The sequence below is a fragment of the Chrysemys picta genome, chromosome 4 (genome assembly GCF_011386835.1).
Source record: "Chrysemys picta bellii isolate R12L10 chromosome 4, ASM1138683v2, whole genome shotgun sequence".
NCBI classification, from domain to species: Eukaryota; Metazoa; Chordata; order Testudines; family Emydidae; genus Chrysemys; species Chrysemys picta.
This window is the reverse complement of record NC_088794.1, coordinates 73,514,811-73,529,694: the sequence shown is the minus strand read 5'-3', so window position 1 is coordinate 73,529,694 and position 14,884 is coordinate 73,514,811. Positions and strand designations below refer to the sequence as shown.

At 38.9% G+C, this 14,884-nt stretch overlaps 1 protein-coding gene across 13 annotated transcripts in view; it reads left to right on the top strand.

The window, feature by feature from the left end:
* The window catches only part of SHANK2 (SH3 and multiple ankyrin repeat domains 2), a 640,917-nt gene that overhangs the window by 400,829 nt on the left and 225,204 nt on the right, over window positions 1–14,884 (top strand). Inside the window, exon 1 of one of the 13 annotated variants that reach the window (XM_065592639.1) lies at window positions 1,589–1,951. The exons of the other annotated variants lie outside the window; for them this stretch is intronic. Coding sequence (XP_065448711.1) covers window positions 1,885–1,951 — 67 coding nt within the window. The 5' untranslated portion in view covers window positions 1,589–1,884. Of the gene's footprint in view, window positions 1–1,588; window positions 1,952–14,884 lie in introns of those variants that run through there. 13 annotated transcript variants of the gene reach the window in all.

The window sequence follows — 14,884 nt, the reverse complement described above, 5'->3', positions numbered from 1 at the left end:
GGGCTAGAGAGAACCATGGTCAGTTATTTTTTTGGAGATGGAGCGTGTGCAGTCGGGTCAGCACTGGGAGCTATGAGCTGGGGGGAGGGGCTCATGCTCAATGAGGATGGAATCTTCAGACGTTTTAGCTGCTAAAATCTAAGAAATTTCTACTGGGCATTTTGAACAGCAACTTTTCAACAGCTATGACTTGACCAGAGTTGGGCAGACTTTCACAGTGATGGCAAAAAGCACATCCATGATGCAAAGGCCATACCCTTATTTGATTTCAAGTCCCTGATGCAAATCATAGGGCGCTAGAGTTGTTCAAAGAAAAGGTCACCAGAATGTTTTAACATGGGCAAAATAATGTATTTTTCCCTATCCTTGGTCTCAGAAATAGCTGAACTGCGAGGGCTGAAACTTTCAAAAAATGTTCAGCCTGAGGCAGACATCCAGCTTGGAAAACTTAAGCCCAAATGGTTTTAATGGTTTTGACAGTTACTTGCAACTGAAAACTGGATCTTATAATGGGAAGGGTCAGACAATCTTAATAGGGGGGTGCTACCTCTATATTTTTTAATAGTTTCATCCTCCCGATAAAGCAATTGACTGTACTTGTCTTGCAGTAGCATCTGGTGAGCCACATTTTTATCCAGGGCTACGTTGTGCTGTAATAAAAATGCAGCCCATGCCCCAAATTGCTAGCTCCTTAGGATATGACAGGAAGCAATAGCTGGAAGAGAAACAAATGAGGATGGAAGGAGGAGGACAAGACAACAGAGAAATTATGGTTCAGTGTACTATGTAGCAGTCTCAGCATGCCAACTGTCCATCCATTGTCATTTGGTTTCTGCATGACAGCAGAAGTGAACCTTAAGGAAGTGATTGTAGTGGCTAAGAGTTCTCTGCGTCTATACACAGATATAGGAGACTGAACCCCATACTGCTGTGCATTGTACCAAACATAAATATGCTGGGTACTGAATTGCATGGATTTTATGTACAAGGATACAAACTCTCGCCCATTGTTGATTGTGATAGTTAACTATCTGGTAGAAACACACTATGCAACCCAGATTTTTATATTTAAATGGATTTCTCAGGAACTAAGACCCCTTTAATGCAGATCAAAGCATCAGCCTTCTCATTTCTTATGGAAATAACTGGTCAAAGATACTTTGCTTTAGATATGGAGGGAAGGATTCATGTTTAAATAAATAACCATGGTAAAACAAATACATGCTAGTTAACTGTATTAGTGTTGTTTTTTGCATCGGAAATGGTCTGAATTCAGCACACACTCACTACCTGAGAGATATTTTTAATATGGATTTTTTGAAGAGGCAGTAGAAAAGAGTGGGTTTGCAAAAACAGTAAAGCAGTTTTGTTTGGAGCAGTACAACAAAAACATAGACGTGATAGCTGTACCATGTTACTAATAGCTGGGTTGAATCATATTCTTTTCCTCTCTAATGGCATGCGTAATTGCTCTAGGTTTTCAGGCGTCCTTCACCCGCACTTATTTAGATTAGTGACTGATGCATTTCCATGGAAACCTGCACCAGGAAAAAAAATCTGTTGGTACAGTTTGGAACTAGAAGGATATGGGCTGTGATTCTGAGCCTACAACTTGTGTAAAATAACAGATTCCTTGATTGAAACTGGATTTTTTAAAATTATTTTTGTTTACATGATTAAGAATTACTGTCGACGTCATTATGGATTAAAAATTTAGAAGCTTCCTTTTTCTTTTTCTTTCTTTTTTTTTTTTTTCTTTTTAAATCCTGCACTTTGGAGCAACTTTTTGTGTACAGCTGAAATAGAAAATTTTGAAATAATGTAACTATCTGGATTGTGTTTGTTTCATCGTGGGGATGCAAAAGATCAAAACATTCAAGTGAGATGGTTACACCTAGGTTAGAAACTATGACTGAGAACTCGAGATTCAAGAAGAAAGTTCATTTTGGAGGTATTGTGTAACTTTAATGAATAACTCTGTGTGGCTTTTAAATGTAAAGATGAGACTACAATATGGAGTAGTGCTTGGAAAATATGGGTTCTATTTTAAAATTTTAAACTATAATGTGGTGTATTGCGTTTGTGCTCATAATTTCATACATTCTTATTAGTGCCTAACCTATATTCTATTTCTTCTTAAACCTAAAATATATTGCAATTTACAGCACATTTAAAGAATAATTGAGAAATTAGAAAATAAAGTGAGAAGAAAAGGTACAATTCCAGATGTTTTACTCTAGGATTTGGAAATATATGGAAAGCTTAATTTCAATTTTTGATTTTTTTTTTTTTATATTTGGGATAATAGGTCATAGAATTTTAAAAGGAACTTGTCCTTCTAATGAATGTTGATCTAATTTAGGGATGTGAAGGAAATTATATACCTTCGTTAATTTAGAAATATATTCAATTAGTTACTTCTTTCAAACTCCATTCAGTCTCTCCATTGGACTGGATACCAGTCCAGTTTTCTAAACTGATCACTAAAACTGAATTTTAAACTGGTTTAGGAGACTGTAGTCAGGCTTTGTGTTCATTTATCTGTACATTAGCATGTAATACATTTGTACATGTCGTTTTAGGATAAATTGCCCCCATCAAAATAAAGTAGGTCATCTCAGTACCTTATATAGCTTGCAGAGTATCACAGGTGCAGTGGACAGTAGGTTTTGTACTGTATTCATGAACAGATTGCTTTAAGGAACAGAATTTCTTCCATAAGACGTCTTGCATTTCATGCAAGTTTTCACAATGATATTGTTCTGTTAAAATGAAATAGCAGCTCAGATTAATTAATTACCTTGAAATTAAAATCCCCATGTAATTTACAAGTTACCTTTGGGCAATGGCAATAAAATGTCGCACAGCATTCTGATGCTGTCTGTAATCTCTCTGAACTCCTCTCCCTATAATATTGCTATACATGGATATATACAATATCATCAAAAGTGAAATTTGGACTTGAAAGTACATGAGCACAAAAATGTGGGGGGACACGAGACTGAGTTAAGATTCATGTATGAGTTATTTAGCTGAATTTCATTGTTTGATGGTATCCTGTAATTTGCTATTTAAATATAGATCCTGTTTGTTTTTAAACTTCCCATTTTTAAATGTATTTAAGCATTTTCAAATGGACATTTTTCTTGTGTTTTTTTAAGGGTGTCCTAAAATGAATTTTGATGTACTGGCTATAAAAAGGGATACTTGTGATCCAAATTTAGAAACATTCTTGCTCTTAGGTGATATTTAGCCTTCGGTTCTAAAGTGACCTTAATCTCCTTTATTCTCCTTCCTTCTCGTGCCACACAGACTTTCCATACCTCTTGTCTTCCTTTTTCAGTACACTTCAGCACTGGACCTATGAGTTCTCTGCTCAGCTGACCCAGCATCAAAAATTTAAAATATTCTCAAGGTTTCCCAATCTGATTCTCAGTGTATTCCAGAGCATATCTGTTGGGGGAATAGCAGGGCAATTCAAAGTTGGAACTGATCAGTTGCTGTGGACACAGCTGCCAAGCTTTTGTAAGGTTCCATTTTTCTGCTAAGTATTGTTGTTTGAGATGGGTGGAAGATGGGTGAGGTGAAAAAGGACTGGGAGGAACCTTGAATCATCCCACATCCCATGCTCATTCATACCCGATAGGTGGCGTCATCCTTTTTATATTAAAAATATTTTAAAACTTTAAATACAACTACTGTTATAGATAGGTGAGAATTCAGAATACATGTTATTGATCCCCAAAATAAGTAGCAAGGATTTGTGATGAGGCTACTAGGAGAGTGCACTCAGTGAGGGAGGAGAATATTTCTATTGTCAGTAATGATAAAAATCCTTAAGAATTTCTTTTGGTAGAAGCTGTTGTGCGTACAAAGCAGGCAGTTCTCTAAAGCAAATAAAAAGATGGATTTTCATGTCCCCTCATTCTCACGCAGCGTAAAGAAATAAATCTCAAGGCTGTAATACATGCTGAGAACTAACTGTGTACACAGTTTCATTTTAAAATCAAAACAATTTGAAAAAAATTGGAGCTTAGAAAGACTTACTCCAAAGGAAACTTCATTGCTGTTGTGCACATAAAACCATGTAGGATAGGATTCCATGTTCTGTGGGCTAGATTTTTATCTCCGTTGCACCTGGGTAAATGCCGAGTTCCTCTACTAATTTCAAATGGAGTTATTCTGAATTAACAACAGTGTAACTGAAATTGGTATCTGGTACTGTAAGTACAATAGTCATGATATTTTTTTTTAAAATCCTATAGTGAGACTTCATGCCAGGTTTTTGTGTCTGAATTATATCTTCTGGTAAACAAGCTTTATAAAAATGGTAGCACTAAAGTGTTGGTTGTCATGAGGGAGCAAATGTGTAAGCAGATGCTGGAATGATTATATCTGGTCAGACTTTGAAGGGTTTTTGTTGCTAGCATTTTCTTATCTTTCTTTAATCTACTCCTCCTCCTCACACCATCTTTAGCTGGAATAGGGCAAGTGGCACTCATCTTTTCATTCCCTAAACATACTTGCCGGGAATGTTTTACAGTGATGCAGCTGGCATCTTCCTCTTTTCTAGAGATGGAATATATTAACTCCATTTCATGTGGGCCTAAACTGGCATGGTGCCTGAAATCCCACTGCTGTGCTTTGGTCTCTTGGGGGGGGGGGGAACCAGCTGCAGCCAGTTTTGAGACTGGAAGTAACAATTAGAAAAACAGCATTCAATTAACTAATAGGACTGATGTTGGGTGTTCTTAAGATATTTTCTAGTTTCTTTAAATGCTATTAACAACTTAATGGAATGAATAAGAATATAAATACATTCTGGAAGTTGTTCTAGTTTGAATCCTGCAAAGACTTGACCAAGTGAGTAACTTGACTCTCATCAGTAGTTCCATTTTACTCCAGTTATTCACATTCTGGAATGGGACTTAAAGGGGTCACTTGTGCAAACATGCATGTGCTTAATTTAAGTATGCAAACCCCATGGAAGTCCTAAGACTACTTATGGATGAAGTTAGGCGTGTGTGTGTGTAAGCATTTGCAGGCTCAGAGCCTTAGTCTGCATTTCACTGTAGGGAATAAACCCAAGTTATACATAATGGCAAATCTTGTGACTATTTGGATTTATTCTTAAATCCATTTTGCTTGACTGTGTCTGCACTTTGTTTTGCAGTCTACAGATATTCTAGCAAATCATCGTACCATTGGGTACACTAACAATAACAGCATATTCTGACTCCATGTCTACACAGCAAGTTACTGCATAGCAAACTATACGGCAAATCTGTATTACACCAGGTTTCCTGGTAATAATATCCCATGTGGAAATTGCTAGAGCATAGTGAAAGTACTGGAGTGCAGCCTATTTTGGGACTTTCACTACACTCTAGCAGTGTCCACACTGGATTACTGCATGGCAAGCTGGTACACTTCAGATATGTATAATGGCTTGTTGTGCAGTAATTTGCCCTGTAGACTAGCACTAACAGAATGTTCTGGAATAGCTTCAGAAAGTGAACCACAAATTTGTAATTATGAACGCTTGCACCAGAAACCCCTTCCAAAGAACTGAAACAACATAACGCGTGACCTGTGTATCTGAGAGCTAATATTGACAACAGTTGATTCATGAGCAAGCTCCAGGTTCAAGATGTATCTGGACTGCATAATTTAGAAAAATGAATACATTTTGAGGATGTTGCAATATGTTGACAGAAAGCTCAGAACAGAGAGTGGGAAAACTAATTGAAATAAATAATTTGTTACAAATTGTTCATCCAGCTGTCATAACTTTATAAAAGCTTTAGCAAAATGTATTTGGGATTAAGTTTTAATTTTGGGCCTGATCATGTAAATAAGATGGGAGTTGAGTGCTGATCATCTCACAGAATTAGGCTCTTGATATGTTTCCGTGAGAATAATTTTGTTTCTACTTGACTTTTTGTTTTGATTTTTTTCCTTTGGAACTAGTTGATATAATGAAGAGTCTGATAAAATTACAATAACTCATGATTATGGATTAGGTTGAGATTCAAGGCTCTTTCTTTAGGATTTGAACTCAACAGGGAGATGTTTCACTACAGAAATTTACTTTGTAAAAATCAAAACTATAATAAAAGCACCCATCCAATGCTCTTGGCATCTTCAAACAGCATTTTAAAAATATACTAAATTAGTAATTTAGTAACGGCTTAAGATGTTAGGGAGATTCCCAAACCTGAGACGGTTTTTGTAGGTGATCAATCTGAGGAACTGTCACAGATTGAAGTGTCACTAGAGGAGGTTTTGGAATTAATTGATAAACTTAACAGTAACAAGTCACCGGGACCAGATGGCATTCACCCAAGAGTTCTGAAAGAACTCAAATGTGAAATTGCGGAACTATTAACTAGGGTTTGTAACCTGTCCTTTAAATTGGCTTCTGTACCCAGTGACTGGAAGATAGCTAATGTAACGCCAATATTTAAAAAGGGCTCTAGAGGTGATCCCAGCAATTACAGACCGGTAAGTCTAACGTCTGTACCAGGCAAATTAGTCGAAACAATAGTAAAGAATAAAATTGTCAGACACATAGAAGAACATAAATTGTTGGGCAAAAGTCAACATGGTTTCTCTAAAGGGAAATAGTGTCTTACTATGCTATTAGAGTTCTTGAAAGGAGTGAACAAAAATGTGGACAAGGGGGATCCAGTGGACATAGTATACTTAGATTTCCAGAAAGCATTTGACAAGGTCCCTCACCAAAAGCTCTTACGTAAATTAAGTTGTCATGGGATAAAAGGGAAGGTCCTTTCATGGACTGAGAACTGGTTAAAAGACAGGGAACAAAGGGTAGAAATTAATGGTAAATTCTCAGAATGGAGAGGGTTAACTAGTGGTGTTCCCCAAGGGTCAGTCCTCGGACCAACCATATTCAACTTATTTATAAACGATCTGAAGAAAGGGGTAAAAAGTGAGGTGGCAAAGTTTGCAGATGATACTAAACTGCTCAAGATAGTGAAGACCAAAGCAGACTGTGAAGAACTTCAAAAAGATCTCACAAAACTAAGTGATTGGGCAACAAAATGGCAAATGAAATTTTAATGTGGATAAATGTAAAGTAATGCACATTGGGGAAAAATAACCCCAACTATACATACAATATGATGGGGGGCTAATTTAGCTACAACAAATCAGGAAAAAGATCTTGGAGTCATCGTGGATAGTTCTCTGAAGACGTCCACGCAGTGTGCAGAGGCGGTCAAAAAAGTAAACAGGATGTTAGGAATCATTTAAAAGGGGGTTGAGAATAAGACGGAGAATATATTATTGCCCTTATATAAATCGATGGTACGCCCAAATCTTGAATACTGCGTACAGATGTGGTCTCCTCATCTCAAAAAGATATACTGGCACTAGAAAAGGTTCAGAGAAGGGCAACTAAAATGATTAGGGGTTTGGAGAGGGTCCCATATGAGGAGAGATTAAAGAGGCTAGGACTTTTCAGCTTGGAAAAGAGGAGACTAAGGGGGGGATATGATAGAGGTATATAAAATTGAGTGATGTGGAGAAAGTAGATAAGGAAAAGTTATTTACTTATTCCCATAATACAAGAACTAGGGGTCACCAAATGAAATTAATAGGCAACAGGTTTCAAACAAATAAAAGGAAGTTCTTCACACAGTGCACAGTCAACTTGTGGAACTCCTTACCTGAGGAGGTTGTAAAGGCTAGGACTATAACAGTGTTTAAAAGAGAACTGGATAAATTCATGGAGGTTAAGTCCATCAATGGCTATTAGCCACGATGGGTAAGGAATGGTGTCCTAGACTCTGTTTGTCAGAGGGTGGCGATGGATGGCAGGAGAGAGCTCACTTGATCATTACCTGTTAGGTTCACTCCCTCTGGGGCACCTGGCATTGGCCACTGTTGATAGACAGGATACTGGGCTAGATGGACCTTTGGTCTGACCCAGTACGGCTGTTCTTATGTTCTTAGTAATCAGACTTGATAACTCCCCCAGATCAAGTTAAATTACTCAGCAATGACATAGATATTATACCAATTAATCAATTCCCCACATAATCCCCAGAATCTGAGATAAACCATTACCCAAAATGCATTTATTCATGGGCAAGAGAGCCTACAGCATACTCAGAAGGCTAAAAGATTATAATACATCTTCAGTCAAAGGAAGCGAAATAACCCTTGCCATGTCTCCAATTTCTTCCTTCAACCAACCAACCAACCAACATCACCTCAGTCTTATATAGGCTGAATTAAAGACAGCTAGTGCTCATTCATGCCCGATTCTCTCCTTACATGGATAATATAATTGATTCTTCCAGCTGACTCAGTGGAGACTCCAGTCTGCTGGGGATACTACAACTTATGCTTCCTCCCTAACCAATGACCTCCATGCATGTATCACCCCTTTTGTTAACATGACAGAATACAGAAACCCACAGGAGGGAGCCCTCAGGAAAGAGGAGCAATTGCCAGATGTCACCCTCTGTGAGTACTCAGCAAAGTAAGGTAGTTCAGAGCCACTCAAAAGCAAACCCTTTTGTCCCTTTTGTGGTTCACAAATGAGTCAATACTAGTTTGCCTAAGACAGGAAAGGCCTTGTGAGGAAACAGCCATCCCAGAGACTTGTTCCATCTTTGATGTTTTCATACTTGCATGCATTTACTTATGAAGAAATAAATGCAAGTGAAGTTAAATAAAAAAACAAAACAAAAGAAACACAGAAAAAAACAAAACCTGTGGAAACTGTGTGAGTTAACATAATAGTAACATGGTGTCAATCTTGTTACATACAGCATCCAATTGATGGTGTCAGCTGTGTAATCTTTCTTTTAAAACACAGAACATTATTGGAAGAAGAGAAGCTAATGCTATAACAATTGCTTATATGGAAAAATATTAGGCAAATATTATAATTTACTTTTGGCTTTCTTCTTTAGAGCAAATTGTTGAACCTGTTGTTGTTGTTCAATAATATCAATTAGTCAAAACCAAAACTTTTCATGGAAACCTATCAGTTTTGACAAAGCTTTCATTGGGAAGGTGTCTCAGGACCAGGATGGAATTTTTGCAGAAAGACCAAGACTAAACCACAGAATAGCCTAGGGTTTAGGCCCTCACTAATTCAGAGCATGGACTTGAATCTGAGTCTCCTACATCTCAGATGAGTGCCTGAACCACCAGGCTATTCCATGTGTCAGTCTCAGTCTTGGCTTTCTCTCCAGAAATGAAGTGAATCTCTTAACCTCCAGATTATTCTGGGGAGGATGTGGGGGAGAGTTGTCTCTGGTTTTGCACCTAAAATTTGAAAGGTCTATGTTTTGTCCTAACGAGGAATTTTTGAAATCTGAAATCTTCATGTGATGGGAAAATTTGTTCCTGTCCAGCTCTACTTGCAGGAGAGCTCAGTGCACTGGTAGTTTTTGGTTAACACTATGGGATCCACAGACCAGTGGTGGTCCATGGACTAGAGATTTTTGAACCACTGTTCTCTACCATCGTTCCAGGATGATGTTGGCCTTTTCATAAGTCTAATTTATGTTACCTTGTAATAAGATGGTATGTGTAAGGTTTCCTTTGCAAACAAACTCCATGATTCACTAAATTTGATCGTCCCTTTCATTATTTTCAGTGATTAAGCCAATTCACCATAATCCTAGTAATCTTTGTCCTAATAATCACCATCTAGGATGCAAAATTGTACTACCAATGGTTTTTTATTTAAAATCCATAATTCCAGAAGAACCAGGGAATCACTACTGCAGGAAAGTAGTTTTGCTTCAAGCATTTTGTGTCTATTTCGAACGAAAAAACTTCAAATACCTTTTAAAAATTTTGTCATTTTTCTGTCTAAAGAAGAACTGGTCTTAAGCTGTGAGAGCCCAAGAGAGGTGAACACTAAGATTTCAATAAAGTTAAAATAATCGGTTTTGATTTAAGCAATAGTGTTTCGTTTCTTAAAAGGATTTTGCAGTGGTCCAAAAAAGACCAGCTTTAATTTTGTTTTAAAAGAAATTACTTCTTCCTGAGCTCTTACTATCTCTCCTTACTATCCTTACTATCTCTATTAGTAATCATAGTGAATCTTGCCCCCCAAAAGAGGTCACAATGCTATTTCTTCAAATTTGCACAAAGTAGTACTCAAGATAATCCTTGTTTCCTCTGATATTAGCCATCACCTTGCATTGTACCTAACTGCAGGTTTTGGTTTCTAAATAGCATAACTTGGGGGTACATTTTAGTCTCTAAGCTAGACAGGTTCTGCTTGATATGAAAGCTGCCTATAGAACTGATTTATTTATTTTAGCTTCAAAACTGCACTGAATACTGTGTAGGACAAAGGGAAGTTCTGGACCTGCTTCTGAAGACCACATATTGGAAGGGCATCATCCTGCAATGCTTACATAATTAGTTGCTTTGAAGATATTTTGGAACAGATGCATGATCAGACCATTGGGCCTTTAGGGCCAAATTCAAGCCTTGGGTGTGAACCTCTAAGGCTTAGCCTACACTTTAAAAGTCTTGCTGGTATAGCTCTACTGGTATAACCCTCTTAGTGTAACCACAGCATATACTGACATAAAAATGCATTATATTGGTTCCCCAAGCAAAATAAGCTATACAAGCAAAAGCACTTTTATGATGCATCTACAATAGGATTTTTGTCAATTTAGAAATGTTGCAAAAATCACCCCCCTTACCAACATTGCTACATTGGCAAAAGTTTCCACTGTAGGCCTGACTTTTGAGCTTTAGAAGCTATAACTGGGTAAAGAACTGAGGCATGACTTTTGGCCTTTATCAAATCTGCTAGCCGTCTTTACTCCCCAGGTACACTCTAGCAGGAGTAGCGCTGCTTCAGTCAGAATTATACCTATTTTGGTAACATTTTTCCTTTCGGTCTAAAACGGTTTCTTATGCTTACTGCCGGGGGGGGGGGGGGGGGAAATGATAGGCATGCATACATATTTTGTGGGAAATTGAAAAAAATACTGTGTGCCATGAAAAGTGATATGCCTATAGGGTAAATTCTGGTTTAAGTAGGCAAGGTACCCAAAATGAACATGTGTACATGCTGCAAAATCAGTGTCCAAATTATGGCTGGTATCTGAACTGATCCTGTGTTCCCCGCATAGATTGTTCCTGCCCCCTGCATGTTGTTCGGGATCCGTTGTTGAACTATGAACAACAACAATGCAGTTCACATCCCCTGACTTTGAAGAACCACCCTCTACTGTCCTTCCTTTTGGGACAGTAAATGGCTTCTGGCAGTGGATGCCTTCATTCTCTATCTCTGCCAGTTATTTACCTTCTGACAGACCTATGCACAGCACCTGGCCAGAACCTGGCCCACAGTATGGAGTGTCTGTGATTACATATCACACTTACAAAATATCCCAGATACCAATATGAGGGGAGAAAATGTGCATAATGGGGTGGCACTAAGCCATTGAATTTATTGTGGCCAGCTAAGCAACAAAGGATTAGCACTCATGAGTGGTGATTTGGAATGGCTATGTTAGCTTGTTGGGTATGGGTATGGGAAACCCTTCCATACAGAATGCAGAGCTATTTCCTCCTACTATAAATTAGCTTGTTAGCATACAACCAAAGTCCTAAAAACTCTCTCTCACAAGAAAGAAATGAAGTTGCCTAGTATTTACTTTCTTTATGCATCACATGCATATGTCTGCCACTCTAAACTCTGCCCACAACTCTGGCAAGCAGTCTGACAACATATCCAATCAAAGATCAACCCACAGCAGTTTCCTAGGTAACCAACACACAGCTGTTGAAATGCCCTGCTAACAGGAGAAGGGGGAAGAAAAGAAAGGGAATTGCTGCATGTTTTTTCACTATTTTTTATTTATACGCCAAAACCATATAAAATATAATACTGTAATAGGACCAGTTTGGCTGGCATTGGCTGCTCTCTGTGTCATAGGGACATCCCAGTTAAGGGATAAGATCATTCTTTGCTCCCTAGGCAAACGTTGCTGTGAGTAATAGGACTGCATCTTCATAATATGGAGGTGGGTAGGGAGACCGCTATGGAGGAAATCTTCTGTCCCAGTGATCAGGCTAGCATAGTGGGAGATCCATGTGGAAACCACATCCATGTATTCCCCAGCTGCCTCTCATTGGGTGGGAAGTGAGCCAAAATTCTCAGTCCACACATTGTCACAATGAATACCTTCATTTCTTTGAACCTGTATGTTAGTGACATCACACTGTCATTTGACTTTATACTGCAGTGTACCATGGGTATCTGTCTTCAGCAGTAAAATCTCCCCTTTACTAAATATGGGCTAAATTAATCTAAGTTTGTACCACATCTATCCCGTATTATGAGTATCTCATTCTTGGTGCAACTCTATGGGCTTCAATGGACAATAGACTAGGGATAAATTTGTCACATTATTTTATTCTATACAGACTATTATACTGCTCTTATCACCATACTATCTGAGAGCCTTCCGGAAGTGCATTAAAAGATATGAATAACATCTGTCGTGTGTGTGTGTTTTGTTTTTTGTTCTTTCTCTCATGTCATTCCCAAGGTAAAGAATGTGTGCAGTGTTGTGATTTGGTAGGTTTCTATTGTTTATATGTATATACTGCTGAGTACTTGTATTAGAGAAAGAACAATCGATGAAGTGCACCTTGCACTGGAAGGTGAGGAGGCTTTTGATGGTTCTTTGTTCTTGTGGAAGTTTGCTCCACAGACTGGGACCAGCCCCCAAGAAAGCTCTGCGTCCTGCACTGATGAGCTTTTACTCTTGCAGTGGACATAACCAATGTGCCTGAAGAATGGAGTTGTCGACCACTGTCCTTATCCTGGAGCTTTAGACAACCTTTTTATTTTCCTGTGTTTACCAACATAATTTCCGTATCGCTGAGATTCCGCTTGAACCAGCTGCTGTTCATCCATGAGCTGATCTCATCTGAGCACAGGCTATCTTGGTTATGGTAGTATAGTCTTATGTGGTGAAGGATAAGTGGAACTGTGTGTCATCTGGATATTGCTCACTCTTGACTCCTTGTCATCTTAGTGGTTCTCCTAGTGCCCGTGTAACACCGACAGACCCCGGTTGTCGGCAGGTGGGATTGAACCTTGGGTCTCTGGAGCCTAGTGCATGAGCCTCTACTGCATGAGCTAAAAGCCATATGGCCATTAGCTAAGGCTGTAAAGCAGACTCATTAATCTGGAAGTGGTCTCTGTGCCGCTAGATGGACAGAACATCATACCCAGAAGGTGTGTGGGTTACACCTGCATATAGTTAAGTAGGATTGGTGAGAACTGATCCTTGTGGAATTCTACAAGTGAAGGGTCTAAATTCCTATCCCATCTCTTCCCTTCCCTTTGACTCATCCCACCAGGAAGGATTTGAATCATTTTAGCATGTTCACTGGACTCCTGCAACACCTCCCAGGTGGACAGAAGTATTTCATGATTGGTGGTGTTTAATGCTTCAGAGAGGTACATGAGGTTGAGAATGGATGTCTGCCTTCCATCCATTGACAGCAGGGGGTAATCCATCAGTGCCACTAAATCCATTTCTGCCCCAAATTCTGGCCTGAATCCAGAACAATTGTTTGTTGTACAACTACTTATAGGTTTTTTGGCGCCCTTTGATTAATGTAGGGAAGAGAGGAAGCTATGTTTTTTGTGGCCTCCAATGTATTGTGGTGACTGTTTCCTAACCCTTCTCTCTTTGTGGATTGTTATTTTGTTGATACTGGCTAATAGGGTAGACTGGATTGTGAACATGGATATATGTAAGGGGACGGGGGGGATGCCACGGAACTTTGCGGCTGACGTATCCACCCAGGAAATTTAGTTCACCTTGTCAATAACATGTGTCTGGACTCTGGGATGGGAGACCAGTAAGTCTAAGTATTTCCCCTAGGAATCCAGTGTTCCTTGTGAATACGCTATTGGAAAGCACAAAAATGAAAATAATAGACTGCTGGTTCGCACATATTGGAGTAGCTGAACAATGTCATTTGTCTTACTGCATTTCGCCTTTCCTCCCATCTGCTTTGAATATGTTGATAGAACCACAATATCATGCTGTAGAAAATAGCTTCCTGCAGCAGCATCTGGCTCCTTAATAGACTCAACTAACAGTATTGAGAGTGCTGAAATTTTCTGTTTTGTCCTGTTTTCAGATTTTCATTCTCTCTCAAATTGGCTTCTGAAACAGCCCGTGACACATTATAAATGGGATCTAAGGATAGATTTCACATGAAGTCTCACCTACCTTTTTATATAATTAAGGTTTTCTGTGGTGTTCAGTACAGTTTCCAAAAGAAATCTGCTCATTGGTATCTAGGCCATGATATATGTGGGTGACTTCAAAGTTGTTCTTTGGGGAAGTCTTCAAGGTTACTGCAGGTCATCAACTACATAAGCTAACAAGTACACCTGGGGGCAAATGCATAATACATAAACATCACATCCCTTACAATAGTGTCTTCTCTTGTTCCGATGGTACATACCTGTAGCTTATTACCAATACACTTCAAATCCAGCCTTATAGCTTTGGGCAGTTTATTTTGTAGGCTATACTCACAGCTTTTCCTCTGTGAAAGGGGAGTGTATCTTCCTCAAGGATTCTCCTCCCTACCTCCATCCCCAGACCATTCAGCTAGCTTTTTGGGCCATGATTGAGCCTGAAGTGTACTACTTGCATGCTCCTCTCACACACAGGAACCAGTGGTGAATCCCACTGAAAAGTTAATATAGTAGCTTGCTCTTACTCTTCAGTGAGGCCTTCTTTACACTCTGGGTTCTAGTTTCAGAGGCAGGTAAAAGGACCATTGGGATGGGGGTGATACATATAGCTTTAGTAAGATCTATGAGTTGTCGTCTGAA